The sequence below is a fragment of the Heptranchias perlo genome, chromosome 1 (genome assembly GCF_035084215.1).
Source record: "Heptranchias perlo isolate sHepPer1 chromosome 1, sHepPer1.hap1, whole genome shotgun sequence".
NCBI lineage: Eukaryota > Metazoa > Chordata > Chondrichthyes > Hexanchiformes > Hexanchidae > Heptranchias > Heptranchias perlo.
In genome coordinates this window covers 193,724,574-193,745,946 of record NC_090325.1, presented here as the reverse complement: position 1 = coordinate 193,745,946, position 21,373 = coordinate 193,724,574, and the positions used below count along the sequence as shown (strand labels likewise).

Sequence of the window (21,373 nt, the reverse complement as noted above, 5' to 3'; positions counted from 1 at the left end):
TTCGTTCACGGGATGTGGGCGTCGCTGGCGAGGCCAGCATTTATTGCCCATCCCTAATTGCCCTCGAGAAGGTGGTGGTGAGCCGCCTTCTTGAACCGCTGCAGTCCATGTTAGGCCAGGAGTTTTCACGTGACCCCTCAAGGTCACATATAAAGTTTAAATCCATATTCCCTTTAGTTTGCAGATATCTCAAGTTGCTGATACTAACAGCTGCTGGCACTCAGCACTGGGTTACATAGAATTACACAGAATGTACAGCACAGCTGGTATGTGTTTAGATTCCTCTTCATCTAACCCTATCTTTCTACAGATGATTTTTGACTGTCAAACAGCCTTGTTTCCACCCCCGCCCAATCTACTAACAAACAAAAGTCTTCAAAGAAAATAAAATTAAACACAATTTGTTTTAATGCCCCGATGATCTTTCTCCAGGGTTGTTTGCAGCAGTGTCCTGGAGATTAACCTGCAATTCCTGGAGACTCCAGGTCAATCCTGGAGTGTTGGCAACCCTGATTGGGGATCGGGTGGGGGTGGTGGGGGGCGAGAAGGGGCACATGTGACCCACAGACTCCTCCCTGGGTCGTGAGAACTGGACGCTCCTCATCTGAAGGTGGGACAAAAACGAGATTAACCCAACCAGAGGCAAACAATCATGATTGACATCTAAACCGACCAATCAAGATAGGAGCATTCCCGCCCCCTTTCTTCGGCTCTTCCTGTTCGGGCAGGCGGTAGAGCGGCTTCTGAGGCGCTGGAAACATGGCCGGGACTGTTGGCAAGGTAAAGGGGGAGATAGAAAGAGTGAGAGGGGTGGTAATGGCAACTTGTCTTCGAGAGGGAGAGGGAGAGGGAGAGGGTGAGGAGGGTCTCTGAGAGCGCACGGAGTTTGTTTTAAGCCGGTGCCTTGTACCCGGGCGGGGGTGAGAGTGACCCCTGAGGTGTAGCCACTCGGCGAATGTAACAGTTTAAAGTGCAACTTTGTATCGTTGCGGAGCCGTGAGGGGAATCCGCCCCAGAGTGAAGGGCAGCCAGTGAGGGTTTCAAGGAGTTGGGGGCCTGTTGGGGTTCGGTATTTTTCAGCCAGTGAGGGTTTCAAGGAGTTGGGGTTCGGTATTTTCAGTCATAGAATCATAGAAGTTTACAACATGGAAACAGGCCCTTCGGCCCAACATGTCCATGTCGCCCAGTTTATACCACTAAGCTAGTCCCAATTGCCTGCACTTGGCCCATATCCCTCTATACCCATCTTACCCATGTAACTGTCCAAATGCTTTTTAAAAGACAAAATTGTACCCGCCTCTACTACTGCCTCTGGCAGCTCGTTCCAGACACTCACCACCCTTTGAGTGAAAAAATTGCCCCTCTGGATCCTTTTGTATCTCTCCCCTCTCACCTTAAATCTGTGCCCCCTCGTTATAGACTCCCCTACCTTTGGGGAAAGATTTTGACTACCTTATCTATGCCCCTCATTATTTTATAGACTTCTATAAGATCACCCCTTAACCTCCTACTCTCCAGGGAAAAAAGTCTCAGTCTATCCAACCTCTCCCTATAAGTCAAACCATCAAGTCCCGGTAGCATCCTAGTAAATCTTTTCTGCACTCTTTCTAGTTTAATAATATCCTTTCTATAATAGGGTGACCAGAACTGTACACAGTATTCCAAGTGTGGCCGTACTAATGTCTTGTACAACTTCAACAAGACATCCCAACTCCTGTATTCAATGTTCTGACCAATGAAACCAAGCATGCTGAATGCCTTCTTCACCACCCTATCCACCTGTGACTCCACTTTCAAGGAGCTATGACCCTGTACTCCTAGATCTCTTTGTTCTATAACTCTTCCCCAACGCCCTACCATTAACGGAGTAGGTCCTGGCCCGATTCGATCTACCAAAATGCATCACCTGCCATTCATCGGCTCATCGGCCCACTGGCCCAATTTATCAAGATCCCGTTGCAATCCTAGATAACCTTCTTCACTGTCCACAATGCCACCAATCTTGGTGTCATCTGCAAACTTACTAACCATGCCTCCTAAATTCTCATCCAAATCATTAATATAAATAACAAATAACAGCGGACCCAGCACCGATCCCTGAGGCATACCGCTGGTCACAGGCCTCCAGTTTGAAAAACAACCCTCTACAACCACCCTCTGTCTTCTGTCGTCAATCCAATTTTGTATCCAATTGGCTACCTCACCTTGGATCCCATGAGATTTAACCTTATGTAACAACCTACCATGCGGTACCTTGTCAAAGGCTTTGCTAAAGTCCATGTAAACCACGTCTACTGCACAGCCCCCATCTACTTGGTTACCCCTTCAAAAAACTCAATCAAATTCGTGAGACATGATTTTCCTCTCACAAAACCATGCTGGCTGTTCCTAATCAGTCCCTGCCTCTCCAAATGCCTGTAGATCCTGTCTCTCAGAATACCCTCTAACAACTTACCCACTACAGATGTCAGGCTCACCGGTCTGTAGTTCCCAGGCTTTTCCCTGCCGCCCTTCTTAAACAAAGGCACAACATTTGCTACCCTCCAATCTTCAGGCACCTCACTTGTAGCAGTCGATGATTCAAATATCTCTGCTAGGGGACCCGCAATTTCCTCCCTAACCTCCCATAACGTCCTGGGATACATTTCATCAGGTCCCGGAGATTTATCTACCTTGATGCGCGTTAAGATTTCCAGCACCTCCCTCTCTGTAATATGTACACTCCTCAAGACATCACTATTTATTTCCCCAAGTTCCCTAACATCCATGCCTTTCTCAACCGTAAATACCGATGTGAAATATTCATTTAGGATCTCACCCATCTCTTGTGGTTCCGCACATAGATGACCTTGTTGATCCTTAAGAGGCCCTACTCTCTCCCTGGTTACTCTTTTGCCCTTTATGTATTTGTAGAAGCTCTTTGGATTCTCCTTTGCCTTATCTGCCAAAGCAATCTCATGTCCCCTTTTTGCCCTCCTGATTTCTCTCTTAACTCTACTCCGGCAATCTCTATACTCTTCAAGGGATCCACTTGATCCCAGCTGCCTATGCATGTCATATGCCTCCTTCTTTTTGACTAGGGCCTCAATCTCCCGAGTCATCCAAGGTTCCCTACTTCTACCAGCCTTGCCCTTCACTTTTTTAAGGAATGTGCTTACCCTGGTTAACACACTTTTGAAAGCCTCCCACTTACCAGACGTCCCTTTGCCTGCCAACAGACTCTCCCAATCAACTTCTGAAAGTTCCTGTCTAATACCATCAAAATTGGCCTTTCCCCAATTTAGAATTTTAACTTTTGGGCCAGACCTATCATTCTCCATAGCTATCTTAAAACTAATGGAATTATGATCACTGGTCCCAAAGTGATCCCTCACTAACACTTCTGTCACCTGCCCTTCCTTATTTCCCAAGAGGAGGTCAAGTTTTACACCCCCTCTCTAGTCAGGCCATCCACATACTGAATGAGAAATTCCTCCTGAACACACTCAACAAATTTCTCTCCATCCAAGCCCCTAATGCTATGGCTGTCCCAGTCAATGTTGGGAAAGTTAAAGTCCCCTACTATTACCACCCTATTTTTCTTGCAGCTGTCTGTAATCTCCTTACATATTTGCTCCTCAATTTCCCGTTGACTATTTGGGGGTCTGTAGTACAATCCTATCAAAGTGATCTCTCCCTTCTTATTTTTCAGTTCTATCCATATAGACTCAGTGGGCGAACCCTCGGATATATCCCCTCTCACTACTGCCGTGATGTTCTCCCTCATCAAGAACGCAACTCCTCCTCCTCTCTTACCTCCTGCTCTATCTTTCCTATAGCATCTGTACCCTGGAACATTGAGCTGCCAGTCCTGCCCCTCCCTTAGCCATGTTTCAGTAATAGCTATAACATTCCAGTCCCATGTACCCATCCATGCCCTGAGTTCATCTGCCTTGCCCATCAGACTTCTTGCATTGAAATAAATGCAGTTTAATCTAGACTTCCCTTGGTCTTTGCCCTGCTTTCTCAGACCATCTGTCCGGTCATGTTTTGTACACTCTCCTTTACTGCCTTTTGTTTCTGTCACCACTTTACTTCCCACTGACTTCCTGCATTGGTTCCCATCCCCCTGCCACATTAGTTTAAACCCTCCCCAACAGCACCAGCAAACACTCCCCCTAGTCAGTGAGGGTTTGAAGGAGTTGGGGTTCGGTATTTTCAGTCAGTGAGGGTTTGAAGGAGTTGGGGTTCGGTATTTTCAGTCAGTGAGGGTTTGAAGGAGTTGGGATTCGGTATTTTCAGTCAGTGAGGGTTTGAAGGAGTTGGGGTTCAGTATTTTCAGTCACCGAGGGTTTGAAGGAGTTGGGGTTCAGTATTTTCAGTCAGTGAGGGTTTGAAGGAGTTGGGGTTCAGTATTTTCAGTCACCGAGGGTTTGAAGGAGTTGGGGTTCAGTATTTTCAGTCACCGAGGGTTTGAAGGAATTGGGGTTCGGTATTTTCAGTCAGTGAGGGTTTGAAGGAGTTGGGGTTCGGTATTTTCAGTCACCGAGGGTTTGAAGGAGTTGGGGTTCGGTATTTTCAGTCACCGAGGGTTTGAAGGAGTTGGGGTTCGGTATTTTCAGTCAGTGACTGTTTGAAGGAGTTGGGGTTCAGTATTTTCAGTCACCGAGGGTTTGAAGGAATTGGGGTTCGGTATTTTCAGTCAGTGAGGGTTTGAAGGAGTTGGGGTTCGGTATTTTCAGTCAGTGAGGGTTTGAAGGAGTTGGGGTTCGGTATTTTCAGTCAGTGACTGTTTGAAGGAGTTGGGGTTCAGTATTTTCAGTCACCGAGGGTTTGAAGGAGTTGGGGTTCGGTATTTTCAGTCAGTGACTGTTTGAAGGAGTTGGGGTTCAGTATTTTCAGTCACCGAGGGTTTGAAGGAATTGGGGTTCGGTATTTTCAGTCAGTGAGGGTTTGAAGGAGTTGGGGTTCGGTATTTTCAGTCAGTGAGGGTTTGAAGGAGTTGGGGTTCGGTATTTTCAGTCAGTGACTGTTTGAAGGAGTTGGGGTTCAGTATTTTCAGTCACCGAGGGTTTGAAGGAATTGGGGTTCGGTATTTTCAGTCAGTGAGGGTTTGAAGGAGTTGGGGTTCGGTATTTTCAGTCACCGAGGGTTTGAAGGAGTTGGGGTTCAGTATTTTCAGTCACTTTAGGTTTGAAGGAGTTGGGGTTCGGTATTTTCAGTCACCGAGGGTTTGAAGGAGTTGGGGTTCGGTATTTTCAGTCAGTGAGGGCTTGAAGGAGTTGGGGTTCGGTATTTTCAGTCAGTGAGGGTTTGAAGGAGTTGGGGTTCGGTATTTTCAGTCACCGAGGGTTTGAAGGAGTTGGGGTTCAGTATTTTCAGTCACTTTAGGTTTGAAGGAGTTGGGGTTCGGTATTTTCAGTCAGTGAGTGTTTGAAGGAGTTGGGGTTCAGTATTTTCAGTCACCGAGGGTTTGAAGGAGTTGGGGTTCAGTATTTTCAGTCAGTGAGGGTTTGAAGGAGTTGGGGTTCGGTATTTTCAGTCAGTGAGGGTTTGAAGGAGTTGGGGTTCGGTATTTTCAGTCAGTGAGGGTTTGAAGGAGTTGGGGTTCGGTATTTTCAGTCACCGAGGGTTTGAAGGAGTTGGGGTTCGGTATTTTCAGTCAGTGAGTGTTTGAAGGAGTTGGGGTTCAGTATTTTCAGTCACCGAGGGTTTGAAGGAGTTGGGGTTCAGTATTTTCAGTCACCGAGGGTTTGAAGGAGTTGGGGTTCGGTATTTTCAGTCAGTGAGGGTTTGAAGGAGTTGGGGTTCGGTATTTTCAGTCACCGAGGGTTTGAAGGAGTTGGGGTTCGGTATTTTCAGTCACTTTAGGTTTGAAGGAGTTGGGGTTCAGTATTTTCAGTCAGTGAGTGTTTGAAGGAGTTGGGGTTCAGTATTTTCAGTCACCGAGGGTTTGAAGGAGTTGGGGTTCGGTATTTTCAGTCAGTGAGGGTTTGAAGGAGTTGGGGTTCGGTATTTTCAGTCACCGAGGGTTTGAAGGAGTTGGGGTTCGGTATTTTCAGTCAGTGAGTGTTTGAAGGAGTTGGGGTTCAGTATTTTCAGTCAGTGAGTGTTTGAAGGAGTTGGGGTTCAGTATTTTCAGTCACCGAGGGTTTGAAGGAGTTGGGGTTCAGTATTTTCAGTCACTTTAGGTTTGAAGGAGTTGGGGTTCGGTATTTTCAGTCACCGAGGGTTTGAAGGAGTTGGGGTTCAGTATTTTCAGTCACTTTAGGTTTGAAGGAGTTGGGGTTCAGTATTTTCAGTCACTTTAGGTTTGAAGGAGTTGGGGTTCGGTATTTTCAGTCAGTGAGTGTTTGAAGGAGTTGGGGTTCAGTATTTTCAGTCACCGAGGGTTTGAAGGAGTTGGGGTTCAGTATTTTCAGTCACTTTAGGTTTGAAGGAGTTGGGGTTCGGTATTTTCAGTCACTTTAGGTTTGAAGGAGTTGGGGTTCGGTATTTTCAGTCAGTGAGTGTTTGAAGGAGTTGGGGTTCAGTATTTTCAGTCACCGAGGGTTTGAAGGAGTTGGGGTTCAGTATTTTCAGTCACTTTAGGTTTGAAGGAGTTGGGGTTCGGTATTTTCAGTCACTTTAGGTTTGAAGGAGTTGGGGTTCAGTATTTTCAGTCACTTTAGGTTTGAAGGAGTTGGGGTTCAGTATTTTCAGTCACTTTAGGTTTGAAGGAGTTGGGGTTCGGTATTTTCAGTCAGTGAGTGTTTGAAGGAGTTGGGGTTCGGTATTTTCAGTCACCGAGGGTTTGAAGGAGTTGGGGTTCGGTATTTTCAGTCACCGAGGGTTTGAAGGAGTTGGGGTTCAGTATTTTCAGTCACCGAGGGTTTGAAGGAGTTGGGGTTCAGTATTTTCAGTCACTTTAGGTTTGAAGGAGTTGGGGTTCAGTATTTTCAGTCAGTGAGGGTTTGAAGGAGTTGGCGGGGGGGTTTGTTGGGGTCAGTATTGTCAGTCAGTCGATGGTAAAGTTGAGCTCAGGGTTTTATTATAATTGTTCCCACAGTCACATGGGGCGCTCTCATTTTGGACTTTACAATTTGGCACAAATCCATTTGGCTTATGTAAGATGCAGAGGGATCCCCACAGTCAGGCACAAGTGGAAGTCTTTGCATTTATATAGCACCTTTCATAACCTCAGGACGTCCCAAAGCGTTTTACAGCCCATGAAGTGCTTTTGCAGCATAGTCACTGATCTAACCCGGCAGCCAAATTGTGCACAGCAAGGTCCCACAAAAAGCATGGAGATAAATGATCAGATAATCTGTTTTTAGTTATGTTGGTTGAGGGATAAATATTGGCCCAGGCAGACGGGGCCCCGGTTTAACATCTCAACCAAAAGACGGCATTACTGACAGTGCAGCACTCCCTCAGTACTGGCACTGGAGTGTCGGCCTGGACTTTGTGCTCGGGTCTCTGGAGTGGGACTTGAACGCAATAACTTTCATGCTCGCCATTACTGTTTATGCAATCTTAGTGGGGGAGGGGGAAAGCATCTGCAGAACAAGTCGCAAAAATTTCATGTACGCACTGTTAATATCCTTTCTAACGTCAGAGTGACTGCATTGGGCTGCTAACTGTATGGAGCACATTGTTGACCGAGCTTTAACCGAGTCATTGCCCTCCTGAGCTTGACATCTTTTTATATGAATCTTATATTGTCTTTATTGGATGGTGACGGGCCAAATTGTTGGGAGAGAGCAGCCATGTGATGCCACAGTCAACATTTTGATTAACCTCTTGAGACGTTCAGCGGGACCAGCTTAGGACAGGCTCGTGTTCAGAGAACTAATCCATGTTAATTTCTCAATCGCATACTGCATCAAATTATATTCAGCGGGATGAAATTGAGTAGTGAGCCTCTGGAATGTGCTGCCGGCTGGTGTGGTGAGTGCTGACTCTCTCCCTTCTAGACAGAGCTGGACCGGTCCCTGACTGGGGCAGAGATCGCACCATATACAGGGTAAGTGTCTTTATAGATGACGTGTGGTCCATGTGATCTGGGCTGGATTTTGACTGCCTGAGGGGGTTCGATATCCCTCAATACCCTCACCCATCAAAAATCCATCTTGAAATTTTCAATTGACCTAGCCTTGGAGGGGGGGGGGGGGGGAGGCCGGAGGGTGGTGGGGGGGGGGGAAAGAGATTTCCACTACATTTTGTGTGAAGAGGTGCTTCCTGACTTCACCCCCTGAACGGCCCAGCCCTAATTTTAAGGTGATGCCTCCTCTTTGCAGCTTCCAGCAACTGCAACTATTAATTGAAAACTTCTGGTTTAACAGGTTATCAAATGCAAAGCTGCTGTTGCCTGGGAGGCAGGCAAACCCCTTTGTATCGAAGAAGTGGAGGTTGCTCCCCCGAAAGCTCATGAAGTTCGAATTAAGGTACGGAATAAAACGTGATCGTTGTCAGCTTTACTTGAAACACTTTTTTTAAAAGCAATTTTGGGTAACTTTTAAACTTTTTGTAAGTTCCACTTCCAACTTTTAAGAGAAACTAGAATAATATCCTCTGCTTTCATGCACTGACAGCATCGTGGTAACTATAACTTGGAGACATTCTGATCAGTGCAAGGCGGAGAATTTTTTTTTAATGCAGCGACTTATGATGATCTGGAACGCGCTGCCTGAAAGGGCGGTGGAAGCAGATTCAACAGTGACTTTCAAAAGGGAATTTGATAAATACTTGAAAAGGAAAAATTTGCAGGGCTATGGGGCAAGAGCAAGGAGAAGTGGGACTAATTGGTTAGCCCTTTCAAAGAGCCGACGCTGGCACGATGGGCCGAATGGCCTCCTTTCTGTGCTGTATGATTCTACGAATACAGGTTTGTCTCTCCTGGATAAATAACTGTTGGGTGAAAATAAATTCACATCTAATCTGTGGTAAAGTAAAAGGTGCAGTTTATTAAAACTGAGCTCTGGGAGAAGGGTCTCTGACTCCCCCGGTCTGTACGAGCACCTTCTCCCCGATCAACAAAATTCACAAGCTTATATACAGTACAAGACTGGAGCACACCGATACCAGTTACTACATTACTTATTCCTTAGCCAATCCAGCTCCGTGGCAGCATTCAAAAACAACCTAATTATAACTTTACATCGTTAGCTAAACCCCTTCTTTTAGTTCTGTCTTTCATCCAGTTATCTGGACAGTAGGGTCCATTTTTGCTATATCATGGCTTTTGGCCGATCTGAGTCAGTGTCTCGTGATAGGACATGGCTCAAAGGTTAATCAAATATACCCTGCGTACACCCACGTGACAGTTGCTACTTTGTAACCCGATTGTTCTGCAAATTTTAACCTCGTCTCCACATGCTTAATCACTTTGTCTCCACTGAAACTAGGTTGTCATGCTGTGTCGCTTGACTGCAACATTCAGCTGGTTCAAATTCCAACCCATCATAACCATGAAAACAAAATGCTATTTTGACGTTAAACCTTCATCCTTAACGCACTTCCCCCTGCGACCAAATGGATAGTTGTACCATGTAGTGTGGTGCTGAGCCACACTGATCATAAAGGCTCCAGGTTTGGTCCTCGAATGTTTTTTTTTGTTATTCGTTCATGGGATGTGGGCGTCGCTGGCAAGGCCGGCATTTATTGCCCATCCCGAATTGCCCTCGAGAAGGTGGTGGTGAGCCGCCTTCTTGAACCGCTGCAGTCCGTCTGGTGAAGGTTCTCCCACAGTGCTGTTAGGGAGTTCCAGGATTTTGACCCAGCGACGATGAAGGAACGGCCGATATATTTCCAAGTCGGGATGGTGTGTTACACGGAGGGAACGTGCAACTGGTGGTGTTCCCATGCGCCTGCTGCCCTTGCCCTTCTAGGTGGTAGAGGTCGTGGGTTTGGGAGGTGCTGTTGAAGAAGCCTTGGCGAGTTGCTGCAGTGCATCCTGCTGAGTTAGCCAGTGCTGGCTGGGACAGTGGCATTGTACTATAACTGGCCAGGGTTCGCATTTCCACTCGCTATGCGTCGATTCCTGCAGGATAGTGTGAACGTGGGGGTGAGGGCAGTCTAGTTGTGAAGCCCCCCACAGTCCAAAGGCCCAACAACGCTCACCATCCAGACTTGGACGTGAAGAATGGCCACTTAGGTGGGGTATCTGTCGAGCCTTGCCCCTGCCCATGAGCTATTGCCTTTGATTTAAGAGAGGTCAAGGGAGGAACATAAAATATTCATCCACAAACAACAACTTGCATTTATACAGCGCCTTTAACGTAGTAAAACGTCCCCAAGGCGCTTCACAGGAGCGATTATCAAACAAAATTTGACACCGAGCCACATAAGGAGATAATAGGACACGAGAGGTTGAGGGAAGGAATTCCAGAGCTTAGGGCAGGGGTAGCTGAAGGCACGGCTGCCAATGGGGATGCACAAGAGGCCAGAATTGGAGGAGCACAGAGATCGTGGGGGGTTTGTAGGGCTGGAGGAGGTTACAGAGATAGGGAGGGGCGAGAACCATGGAGGGACTCGAACGCAAACGAAGTAACACAAAAGCGAAATACTGCGGATGCTGGAAATCTGAGAAACAGAAAATGCTGGAAATGCTCATCAGGTCAGGCAGCGTCCGTGGAGAAAGAAACAGAGTTAATGTTTCAGGTTGGTGACCCTACGTCAGAACTTTGAGAGAAATGAAGTAACTACTTTGCCCCCAGTCACTGATGTAACAAGACGGTGGTAGAATTCTTGTGTATCAAGAACGAAGGAACTTGCATTTATATAGCATCTTCTCTCAGTCTCAGGACGAGGAGCTAATCAGAAGCACTCTGCTATGAGCAGAAAAGTTGCCTTGGAAAAATAGCAGCTCTAAATATATTTAGCCTTTTTAAAGCGACACTAATATTGACCTGTAAAATGTATAATTATGGTAAAAGGTTAAACCATAACCTTTCTTTCCTGCTCAGGCCCCTCTGTGTGTTGTGGCTGTGTCTTATGGTTCTGTTTCAAAATAAAAGTATCGTTTTACCCAAAGCTACTGGACCCTGTTAACTGCAGATTATTCCTCAATTCATTCAACTCCGTGCGAAAATTGAAAAGTGCCATTGTCTCCGAGAGTAATGTTCCTTTATATTCCCGGCGTGTTACCGGGTAATTTGTGATGATTGCTGCAAGTGGCACCTTCTTGCAATGTACATAAATGGCACAGCAGAAATACGCAAACCTTTTTATCTTGGCTTTCAAGCCATATTGTACTCCAGTTATTCACGGCCTCCCTCATTCTACGCCCAGCTCTGCATACGGCTGTGTGAATGTTTAACTGTCCTTGTTTAAGGTGTCATTTCTAATTCTTCATGTAATGCTTTTGTTCAAATAACTTTTTAGAAAAAAGTGCACTCATACACTTATTTGAACAAAAGCATTACATGAGTGCACTGTTTTATTTTTAAAAAGTGCACAGGCAGTGCAAGGCATAGCACAGAAGAGTAATTAAATGAAGTTTGTCATTTTTGTCATTAAAAATGCTGGAAACATTCAGCAGGTCAGGCAGCATCTGTGGAGAGAGAAACGGTTTAAAATTTCAGGTTGAAAGCCTTTCATCAGTTCTGACGAGAGGTCATTGACCTGAAACGTTAACTCTGATTCTCTCGCCACAGATGCTGCCTGACCTGCTGAGTGTTTCCAGCGTTTTCTGTTTCTCTCTCAGATTTCTAGCAGCTGTAGTACTTTGCTTTTATTTGTTTCCATTTGTTGGGGGAGTCCAAAAATAGGGGCCATAATTACAAGACAGTCACTAATAAATCCAATAAGGAATTCAGGAGAAACTTCTTTCCCCAGAGAGTGGTGAGAATGTGGAACTCGCTACCACAAGGAGTAGTTGAGGCGAATAGTATAGATGCCTCTAAGGGGAAGCTACATAAACACACGAGGGAGAAAGGAATAGAAGGTTTTGTTGATAGGGTGAGATGAAGAGGGGAGGGAGGAGGCTCATGTGGAGCATAAACACCAGCATGGACTTGTTGGGATGAATGGCCACTTTCTGTAAAAAAATGTTTAATTCTGATTCTTTTCTGGTTAGAATGACACTTTGGGTTCATGTCTGATTTTTAGGGGTGTGTGTGTGTTCTCGTTGGTTGTCTTGGAATCGCTTGTAAAAAGCAAGCATTTGGGAGCGTTGTGAAAGTTTAATGTGTTTTTGTTTTTAAAACAAGCTGTGGTGTTTGCCCATCAGATTGTTGCCACTGGAGTCTGCCACACTGATTCCTACACTCTCAGCGGCTCCGATTCAGAGGGACTATTCCCGGTTATCCTGGGACATGAAGGAGCTGGTATCGTGGAGAGCGTTGGAGAGGGAGTGACTCGTGTCAAAGCAGGTAAAGGAGAGATTGTAATGCAAGACTTGCGTGCATTTTTAAAACGATACCTGATAAAGAACTCAGGAGAAAGTTCTTTACCCAGAGAGTGGTGAGAATGTGGAACTCGATACCACATGGAGTAGTTGAGGTGAATAACATAGATGCCTTTTAAGGGGAAGCTGGATAAACGCAGGAGAGAGAAATGAATAATAGGGTATGTTGATAGGGTGAGATGAAGTAGGGTGGGAGGAGGATCCCGTGGAGCATAAACACCTGCATGGACCTGTTGGGCCGAATGGCCTGTTTCTGTGCTGTAAACTCTCCACACCTAGTGCATGGTTGGTTTGAACATTCCTGGGTCATGGTAGGGAATACAAAAATTGGAATAAACTTTCCACTCCTACCTCCTGATGCATATCCCTCACGTTCTGGTGTATCTGCAACTGAGTGCTTGAGGTTTGTGTCTAATTGTATGTTTTCTTGGTTACAAGGGGATCGAGTGATTCCTCTTTACATCCCGCAATGTGGGGAATGCAAGTTTTGCCTGAATCCCAAGACCAATCTCTGCCAGAAGATCAGGTACGGCTTTATTGTTCTTCACCATTTTACTCCTCAGAATGAAATGTCTTTGCGTTGCCTTGGTTTAATGAAGTGGTTTTCCAATTTTTCTGCCCAAGTGACATCTTTTGAATATTGACGCTTCTGAGGATCCCTATCCTCACTTACGAGAAACAAGTTACCCAATAGAATTACATTTTTTTTTTATTCGTTCATGGGATGTGGGCGTCGCTGGCGAGGCCGGCATTTATTGCCCATCCTTAATTGCCCTTGAGAAGGTGGTGGTGAGCTGCCTTCTTGAACCACTGCAGTCCGTGTGGTGAAGGTTCTCCCACAGTGCTGTTAGGAAGGGAGTTCCAGGATTTTGACCCAGCGACGATGAAGGAACGGCGATATATTTCCAAGTCGGAATGGTGTGTGACTTGGAGGGGAACATGCAGTGGTGTTGTTCCCATGTACCTGCTGCTCTTGTCCTTCTAGGTGGTAGAGGTTGTGGGTTTGGGTTCGATATGGGTACGGTAGCATAGTGGTTATGTTACTGGACTAGTAATCCGGAGTCATGAGTTCAAATCCCGCCACGGCAGCTGGGGAATTTAAATTCAATTAATTAAATAAAAGTCTGGAATTAAAATACTAGTATCAGTAATGGTGGCCAGGAAACTACCGGATTGTCGTAAAAACCCATCTGGCTCACTAATGTCCTTTAGGGAAGGAAACCTGCCGTCCTTACCCGGTCTGGCCTATATGTGACTCCAGACCCACAGCAATGTGGTTGATTCTTAATTGCCCTCGGAATTGGCCTAGCAAGCCACTCAGCTGTAAAATCTCGCTAAATAGAATTACATAGAATTTACAGCACAGAAACAGGCCATTCGGCCCGACTGCTGTATGCCGGTGTTTATGTTCCACACGATCCTCCTCCTATCTTACTTCATCTCACCCTATCAGCATATCCTTCTAATCCTTTCTCCCTCATGTACTTATCTAGTTCCCCCTTAAATGCGTCTCTGCTATTCGCCTCAACCACTCCCTGTGGTAGCGAGTTCCACATTCTAACCATTCGCTGGGTAAAGAAGTTTCTCCTGAATTCCCTATTGGATTTATTATGGACTATCTTATATTTATGGCTTCTAGTTTTGGTTTCCCCCCACAAGCGGAATCATCCTCTCTACGTCTACCCTATCGCACCCCTTCATAATCTTGAAGACCTCTATCATGTCACTCCTCAGCCTTTTTATTTTCTAGAGAAAAGAGCCCCAGCCTGTTCAGTCTTTGTTGATAGTTATAACCTCTCAGTCCTGGTATCATCCTTGTAAAATGGTGCATTCACTTGTAGAAAATACTTTTATTAGCGCACAGCAGCAGTAAAAACATTCTAGTAGGATAACAAATACAGAACAATGCCCAATTCTGGAGACATTCTTCCTGCCGCACGCAATGTACCTTGCTGCAGAGTCAAAAGTCTGTTGGCCTCCTGGGATCCCCTTAATGGGCCCCTGGGGTTTGTAGACAGAATCCCCCTCCCCCCAGGTTAATAACCGATGGGTTAGTTGTCTATGATGTAACCGTTCTTATTGTTTCTCACCAAACCAAGACTTGTTTACACAGACCTTTGGTCATCTGGATTGCAACTGTCAAATTCCTCGATTTTGGTTTAACAAATTCTAAAACTTAACGTCACTAAATTGTCGACTTGTGATTTTATTTTTTTGTAAAGGAAGTGACGTTGGCATATTTCCCAGTGAAATTTTGTCTAAGTTTAACTGCAATTAAATATTTTATAATGGCTTTATGTTTTGGCTTGCTGTCAAAACAGAAGCATGTTAAGCTCTCCGCAGGGACCATACATAAAGTTTGTAAAGTGAAGGAGGTGTGGAGGCCCACACCCCAACTCGCATCAAGTCCCGTTCACCCCCCCCCACCCCCCCCCCCCCCCACCGGCTGACCTACATTGTCTCCTGGTCCAGCAACGCCTCGAATTTAAAACTTTCATGCTTGTGTTCAATCCCTCCAAGTCCTCATCCCTCCCTATCTCTGTAACCTCCTCCAGCCCTACCCGCTGAGATCTCTGCATTCTTCCATTTCTGGCCTCTTGCGCATCCCCGATTCCCATCGTCCCACCATTGGCGGCCGTGCCTTCAGCTGCCTAGGCCCTAAACTCTGGAATTCCCTCCCTAAACCTCTCCGCCTCTGTCTTGCCTCCTTTAAGACGCTCCTTGAAAGAGGCAGGTTTAACCTGTCCTAATATCTCCTGATGTGGCTCGGTGTTAAATTTTGTCTGATAGCGCTTCCTGTGAAGCGCCTTGGGACATTTTACTACGTCAATGATGCTGTATAAATACAAGTCGTTGTCGTTGTTGTTGTTGTGTTGAATAGATTCTCTAAGTGAGGACTGTACATGTGTAACGTGCCTGATCCTGGGGAACTTCATAAAAGGAGTTTACTTTGTAGAAAAAAAAAAGCCAATTATGACGAATAAGCAAGAGGGCGGGTTTCTCCAAACGTGTGAGAAACATGCTTGCATAGATTGTGAAAATGGCGTGTTTTCTGAGAGTCCCGGGTGGTGTTACTATCAACCTGTATCTTACCAGGGTTACCCAGGGAAAGGGCCTGATGCCCGATAAGACTAGCAGATTTACCTGTAAAGGCCATCAGCTGTACCACTACATGGGGACCAGCACCTTCTCCGAGTACACGGTTGTAGCGGACATCTCTGTAGCGAAGGTCGATGAAGCAGCCCCTCTGGATAAAGTTTGCCTGCTGGGCTGTGGTATTTCCACTGGCTATGGTGCGGCTATCAATACCGCCAAGGTAAGGAATTGTTTACATTTCTCTCTCTTTAGTATTTTAATCTTGCCCTTCCATGTTTCTCCACTGAACAGGTGTTACGTAGAATTTACAGCGCGGATACAAGCCATTTGGCCCAACTTGTCCATGCCGGTGGTTATGCTCCACACGAGCCTCCTCCCTCCCGACTTCATCTAACCCGATCAGCATGTCCTTCTATTCCTTTCTCCCTCATGTGTTTATCCAGCTTCACCTTAAATGCATCTATGCTATTCGCCTCAACCACTCCTTGTAGTGAGTTCCACATTCTCACCACTCTCTGGGTAAAGAGGTTTCTCCTGAATTCCTTATTGGAGACAATCTTATATTAATGGCCCCTAGTTTTGGACCCACCCCTCCATAAATGGAAGTTTCTCCTGAATTCTTTATTGAATTTATTCTTGGTATTATTCTTGTGAAGTACTGGGGGAGTGCTGCACTGTATTTCGGATGAGACATCAAACCCAGGCCATGTCTGCCTTTTCCGGTGGATGTAAAAGATCCCATGGCAATACTTCGAAGAAGAGCAGGGGAGTTCTCCCTGGTGTCCTGGGGCCAATATTTATCCTTCAACCAACATCACTAAAACAGATTATCTCATTGCTGTTTGTGGGATCTTGCTGTGCGCAAATTGGCTGCTGCGATTCCTACATTACAACAGTGACTACACTTCAAAAGTACTTCATTGGCTGTGAAATGCTTTGGGACGTCTTGAGGTCGTAAAAGGCGTCGATAAATACAAGTCTTTTTTGTGAGGTTGTCAGTAAGCTTACCCATTACTGCTTTCCACGAGCTACACTAAAAGTACTTTCTATGTCACTAGAAGGTCTACAATCTTGTTTACAGGCTGATTGCGCACGAATGGATAGTCTAAAATCCAAATTTGTTTGTCTGTTCAGTCCAATCCCACTTCAAAGTTGCAGCATTGCGTGGCAGAGTTTAACTTAAATCACAGACTGGTGTACTGTAAATAGTTTTAATTCACATTCCCTCTCATAGTCTGTTGACAGTAAGGCCTGCTATAACGATCTAGGATTAGAATTTTTTTTGTTACATTGAGAAGCTCAGGTGATAAGTTACGTCAATCTGGCTCAGTAGTAGCAATCTCAACTCCCGAGTCAGAAGGTCGTGGATTCAAGTTCCAACACAGAGACTTGAGCAAAAGATCTAGGCCGGCACTCCCAGTACAGTACCGAGGGAGTGCTGCGTTGTCGGAGGTGCTGTCTTTTGGATGAGATGTTAAACCAAGGCCCCCTCGGGTGGACGTAAAAGATCCCACGGCATTTTTTCCCAAGAAGAGCAGGGGAGTTCTCCCCAGTGTTCTGGCCAATATTTATCCCTCAACCAAGGTCACTAAAAACATATCATCTGGTCATTTATCTCATTACTGTTTGTGGGAGCTTGCTGTGCACAAATAGGCTGCCGCGTTTCCTACATGACAACAGTGATTACACTTCACTATACTTGGCTGTAAAGCACTTTGGGACATCCTGAGATCGTGAAAGGTGCTATATAAATGCAAGTTTTTTCTTTTGTTTTCTCTTTTTATTTCTTCTTTTTCTTTTTCTTGCCTTTCTAAGCCCGTAAGCGTAGGACCAATGAAACTGAGAACGCATGTGTTGAGAGATTTATTGGAGCTCACAGTTTATATTCGCTCCACTGCATTCTTGTGTTTTCTTTCTTAAGGAAACTATCGGATGAAGTTAGCGTTCCCCTCCACTGCAATCAGCAGCCATTGTGGAAGGGGGCAGTAAGGATGGCGTGTCAGGAATTTAGGTTATGTAGCCAGTTTATACTGACTTGTATCAAATTGGGCACCAGTATCTATTATCCCGTTATACAGAGTTTGGTCCCTGTTGGTGCTGATTCGGGATAGTGGTAAATGGAAATCAAATTTTAGGACAAATCTACCCTCATTTTGCCACTGTAAATCTGCGTGTGTGTTAATGAAACAATCTAATATTACAGTCCCCACTGCTTAAAACACTCCTTCCAAGGCCAGTATATCCTTTCTAAGGTGCGGTGCCCAGAACTGTACACAGTACTCCAGATGTGGTCTAACCAGGGCTTTGTATAGCTGTAGCAAAACCTCCTCCCCTTGATCGTCTATCCCTCTAGATATAAAGGCTAACATCCCATTAGCCTATTTGATGATTTTTTTTGTACCCGACCACTATATTTTAGTGATCTGTGTACATGGACCCCTAAATCTCTTTCGACATCCACTGTTCCTGGCTTTTCACCATTTAAAAAATACTCTGATCTATCCTTTTTTGGTCCAAAATGGATGACCTCACCCACTTGCATTGAAGTCCATCAGCAACTGTTTTGCCCACTCACTTAATCTATCAATGTCTCTTTGTAATTTTATGTTTCCATCTACACTACTTACTATGCCACCTCCATTGTGTTATCTAAGTAATTTGTAAATATAGTGAATAGTTGAGGCCCCAGCACAGATACTTGTGGGACACCACTAGTCACTTCCTTCCAATTCGAGTACATACCCATTATCCCTACTCTCTGTCTTCTACCGTTTAACCAATCTCCTAACCAGGTTAATAATTTGCCTTCAATTCCATGAGCTTTAATTTTAGCTAACAGTCTCTTACGTGGAACCTAGCCGAATGCCTTCTGGAAGTCCATATAAACTGCATCCATAGACATTCCCCTGTCTACTACTTTTAGTTACTTCCTCAAAAAATTAATTGAGGTTCGTCAGATATGACCTACCCTTTACAAATCCATGTTGGCGCTCTCATCAGCTCAAATTTCTCAAAGTACTCAGTCACACTGTCCTTAATTATAGATTCCAATAACGTCCCCACAACAGATGTTAGACTAACAGGTCTATAATTTCCTCGTTTCTTTCTCTCTCACCTTTCTTAAATAATGGAGTAGTAGCAGCGGAGAAGCTGGGACTCCACTGAAGCTCGGCTGGGAGAGCAGGTAACAAACAAATTCCAAAGATATAAATTGTCGATTTTTATATTTTTTTAAAAACTGTTTGGATTAGCCGTACCTGAACAGCTTGGTTGGGTTATTGTCATGTGATTTACTTAGAGATACACCGTAACGAGCTGCGATCTACTTACTGAGAATAGCCGGCGCACTTAAGACGCTGGAAGCGGTGACTTTGTAATTGACAATAACAGTACCGGAAATTGGATTAGCGCCATTTTTCCAGATTTAAACGATTGTCCGATTTTAAACGTGGGGGGTGGGGCGGTTTGAGTGGTGGGGACTCTTAAGTGATTGGAGTTCGGGCAGTGAGTAAATGCGATGTAAACTCCCAATTAGCTGAATCCAGGTCAATCTGACACAAATGAAGAGTATACACCAAGTATCGCGCCTAATCGCAAACCTCTCAACTAACCGGGCCATGTTCTGAAGTTCAACACTTCAGTATCGTTTGTTTTGGGAGTTTTAATCCCGTTGATTACTGTTCGTGCGCTCTTATGAAATAGAATGGCATTGTGTGTGGGGGGTGGGGGTGCAGGGGGGGAGGGAATAATTCTGTCTCAGAAAGGTTCCTGGGGAGGTGGATAAATTCTTCAGTCCGTTTAACAAGCTGACTTTGTTTGTTTCGACTGTCCGCACTCCAGGTTGAGCCGGGCTCCACCTGTGCTGTGTTTGGACTGGGCGGTGTGGGTCTTGCGACCATTATGGGATGTAAAGTAGCCGGTGCCACCCGGATCATTGGGGTTGACCTCAACAAAGACAAGTTCACCACGGCGAAGGAATTTGGTGCGACTGAATGCATCAACCCCAAGGATTATGAAAAGCCCATTCAAGAAGTTTTGGTGGAATTAACCGACGGCGGCGTGGACTACTCCTTTGAGTGCATTGGTAATGTCACTATCATGGTGAGTGCCGACGGGAATTCCTGTCACTTTACGGTGAATGTTATACGCAGGCAGCATGTTTGTATACGTGCGACGATGTGAAGCTTTTTTTTGTATTCATTCATGGGATGTGGCAAGGCCGGCATTTATTGCCCTCTGAGAAGGTGGTGGTGAGCTGCCGCCTAGAACCGCTGCAGTCCGTGTGGTGAAGGTTCTCCCATTACACAGGAACATTAGGAAGCCATTCAGCCCCTTGAGCCTGTTCCGCCATTCAATTAGATCATTCATGGCTAATTTAATATCTTAACTCCATTTACCCACCGTGTTTCCATATCCCTTAATACCCTACCAAAAGTCTATCAATCTCAGTTTTGAAGTTTGCAATTAACCCCCAACCTCATCTGCTTTTTCAAAATTGTTTTTTCTTTATTCGTTCATGGGATGTGGGCGTTGCTGGCGAGGCCGGCATTTATTGCCCATCCCTAATTGCCCCTTGAGAAGGTGGTGGTGAGCCGCCTTCTTGAACCGCTGCAGTCCGTGTGGTGAAGGTTCTCCCACAGTGCTGTTAGGAAGGGAGTTCCAGGATTTTGACCCAGCGACGATGAAGGAACGGCGATATATTTCCAAGTCGGGATGGTGTGTGACTTGGAGGGGAACGTGCAGGTGGTGTTGTTCCCACGTGCCTGCTGTTCTTATCCTTCTAGGTGGTAGAGGTCGCGGGTTTGGGAGGTGCCCCCGAAGAAGCCTTGGCGAATTGCTGCAGTGCATCCTGTGGATGGTACACACTGCAGCCACTGCGCGCTGGTGGTGGATGGGGTGCCAATCAAGTTTCTCTTGGCTAAAGGTTGTGCATCCGGAATTTATGCAGGACTGGCCTAGAAGAAATGTGCGGCACATTTGCAGCTTTTAAAATCTATATTTCCATAAAATCCATTAATTAATTTTAACACAAAATCCAAGTATTATATAAAAATAAGGGTAGAATGTCTGACTGTAAAATGGGGACTGAATTATGTCACGTGCCCTGGTTCAATTATGCCCTGCTCTCTAACCCCACTATCGTTGGTCTTAACCCCTTTAACCCCTTCACTGCCTCTGATTTGTCGTGCTGCTTGTCCGACATCCAGTGTTGGATGAGCAGAAATTTTCTACAATAAAATATTGGGAAGACTGTAGCTATTGTCTTCGGTCCCCGCAACAAACTCCGTTCCCCGACTCCATCCCTCTCCCTGGCCGCTGTCTGAGGGTCAACCAGATCATTCGTTACCTTGGCGTTCTATTTGACTCTGAGCTGAGCTTCCGACCACATGTCTGCTCCGTCACCGAGACCGCCTACTTCCACCTCCGTAACATCGCCTGTCTCCGCCCCATCTCAGCTCATCTGCAGCTGGAACCCTCATCCATGCCTTTGATAGCTCCAGACTGGACTATTCCAATGTTCTCCTGGCCGGCCTCCCACCTTGCACCTTCCATAAGCTTGAGCTCACCCAAAACTCTGCTGCCCGTATCCTAACTCGCACCAAGTCCTGTTCTCCCATCACCCCTGTGCTCGCTGACCTACATTGGCTCCCGTGAGTTTTAAAAGCAATGCCTCGCTTTTAAAACTCTCATCCTTGTTTTCAAATCCCTCCATGGCCTCGCCCCCTCCCTATCTCTGTAACCCTACAACCCTCCAAGATCTCTGCGCTCCTCCAAATCTGGTCCCTTGCGCATCTCCGATTTCCATCGCTCTACCATTGGCGGCCGTGCCTTCAGCTGCCTGGGCCCTAAGCTCTGGAATTCCCTCCCTACCACTATCTCCTTATGTGGCTCGGTGTCAAATATTGTTTG

General features: G+C 45.7%; 1 protein-coding gene across 1 annotated transcript in view; it reads left to right on the top strand.

The window, feature by feature from the left end:
- Positions 1-680: 680 nt before the first annotated feature.
- The window catches only part of LOC137330524 (alcohol dehydrogenase class-3), a 28,579-nt gene continuing 7,886 nt past the window's right edge, over positions 681-21,373 (top strand). Inside the window, exons 1-6 of the mRNA XM_067994504.1 lie at positions 681-780; positions 8,304-8,405; positions 12,191-12,332; positions 12,806-12,893; positions 15,464-15,683; positions 19,304-19,564. Of these exons, the coding sequence (XP_067850605.1) occupies positions 760-780; positions 8,304-8,405; positions 12,191-12,332; positions 12,806-12,893; positions 15,464-15,683; positions 19,304-19,564 (834 nt within the window). The 5' untranslated portion in view covers positions 681-759. The remainder of the gene's footprint in view (positions 781-8,303; positions 8,406-12,190; positions 12,333-12,805; positions 12,894-15,463; positions 15,684-19,303; positions 19,565-21,373) is intronic.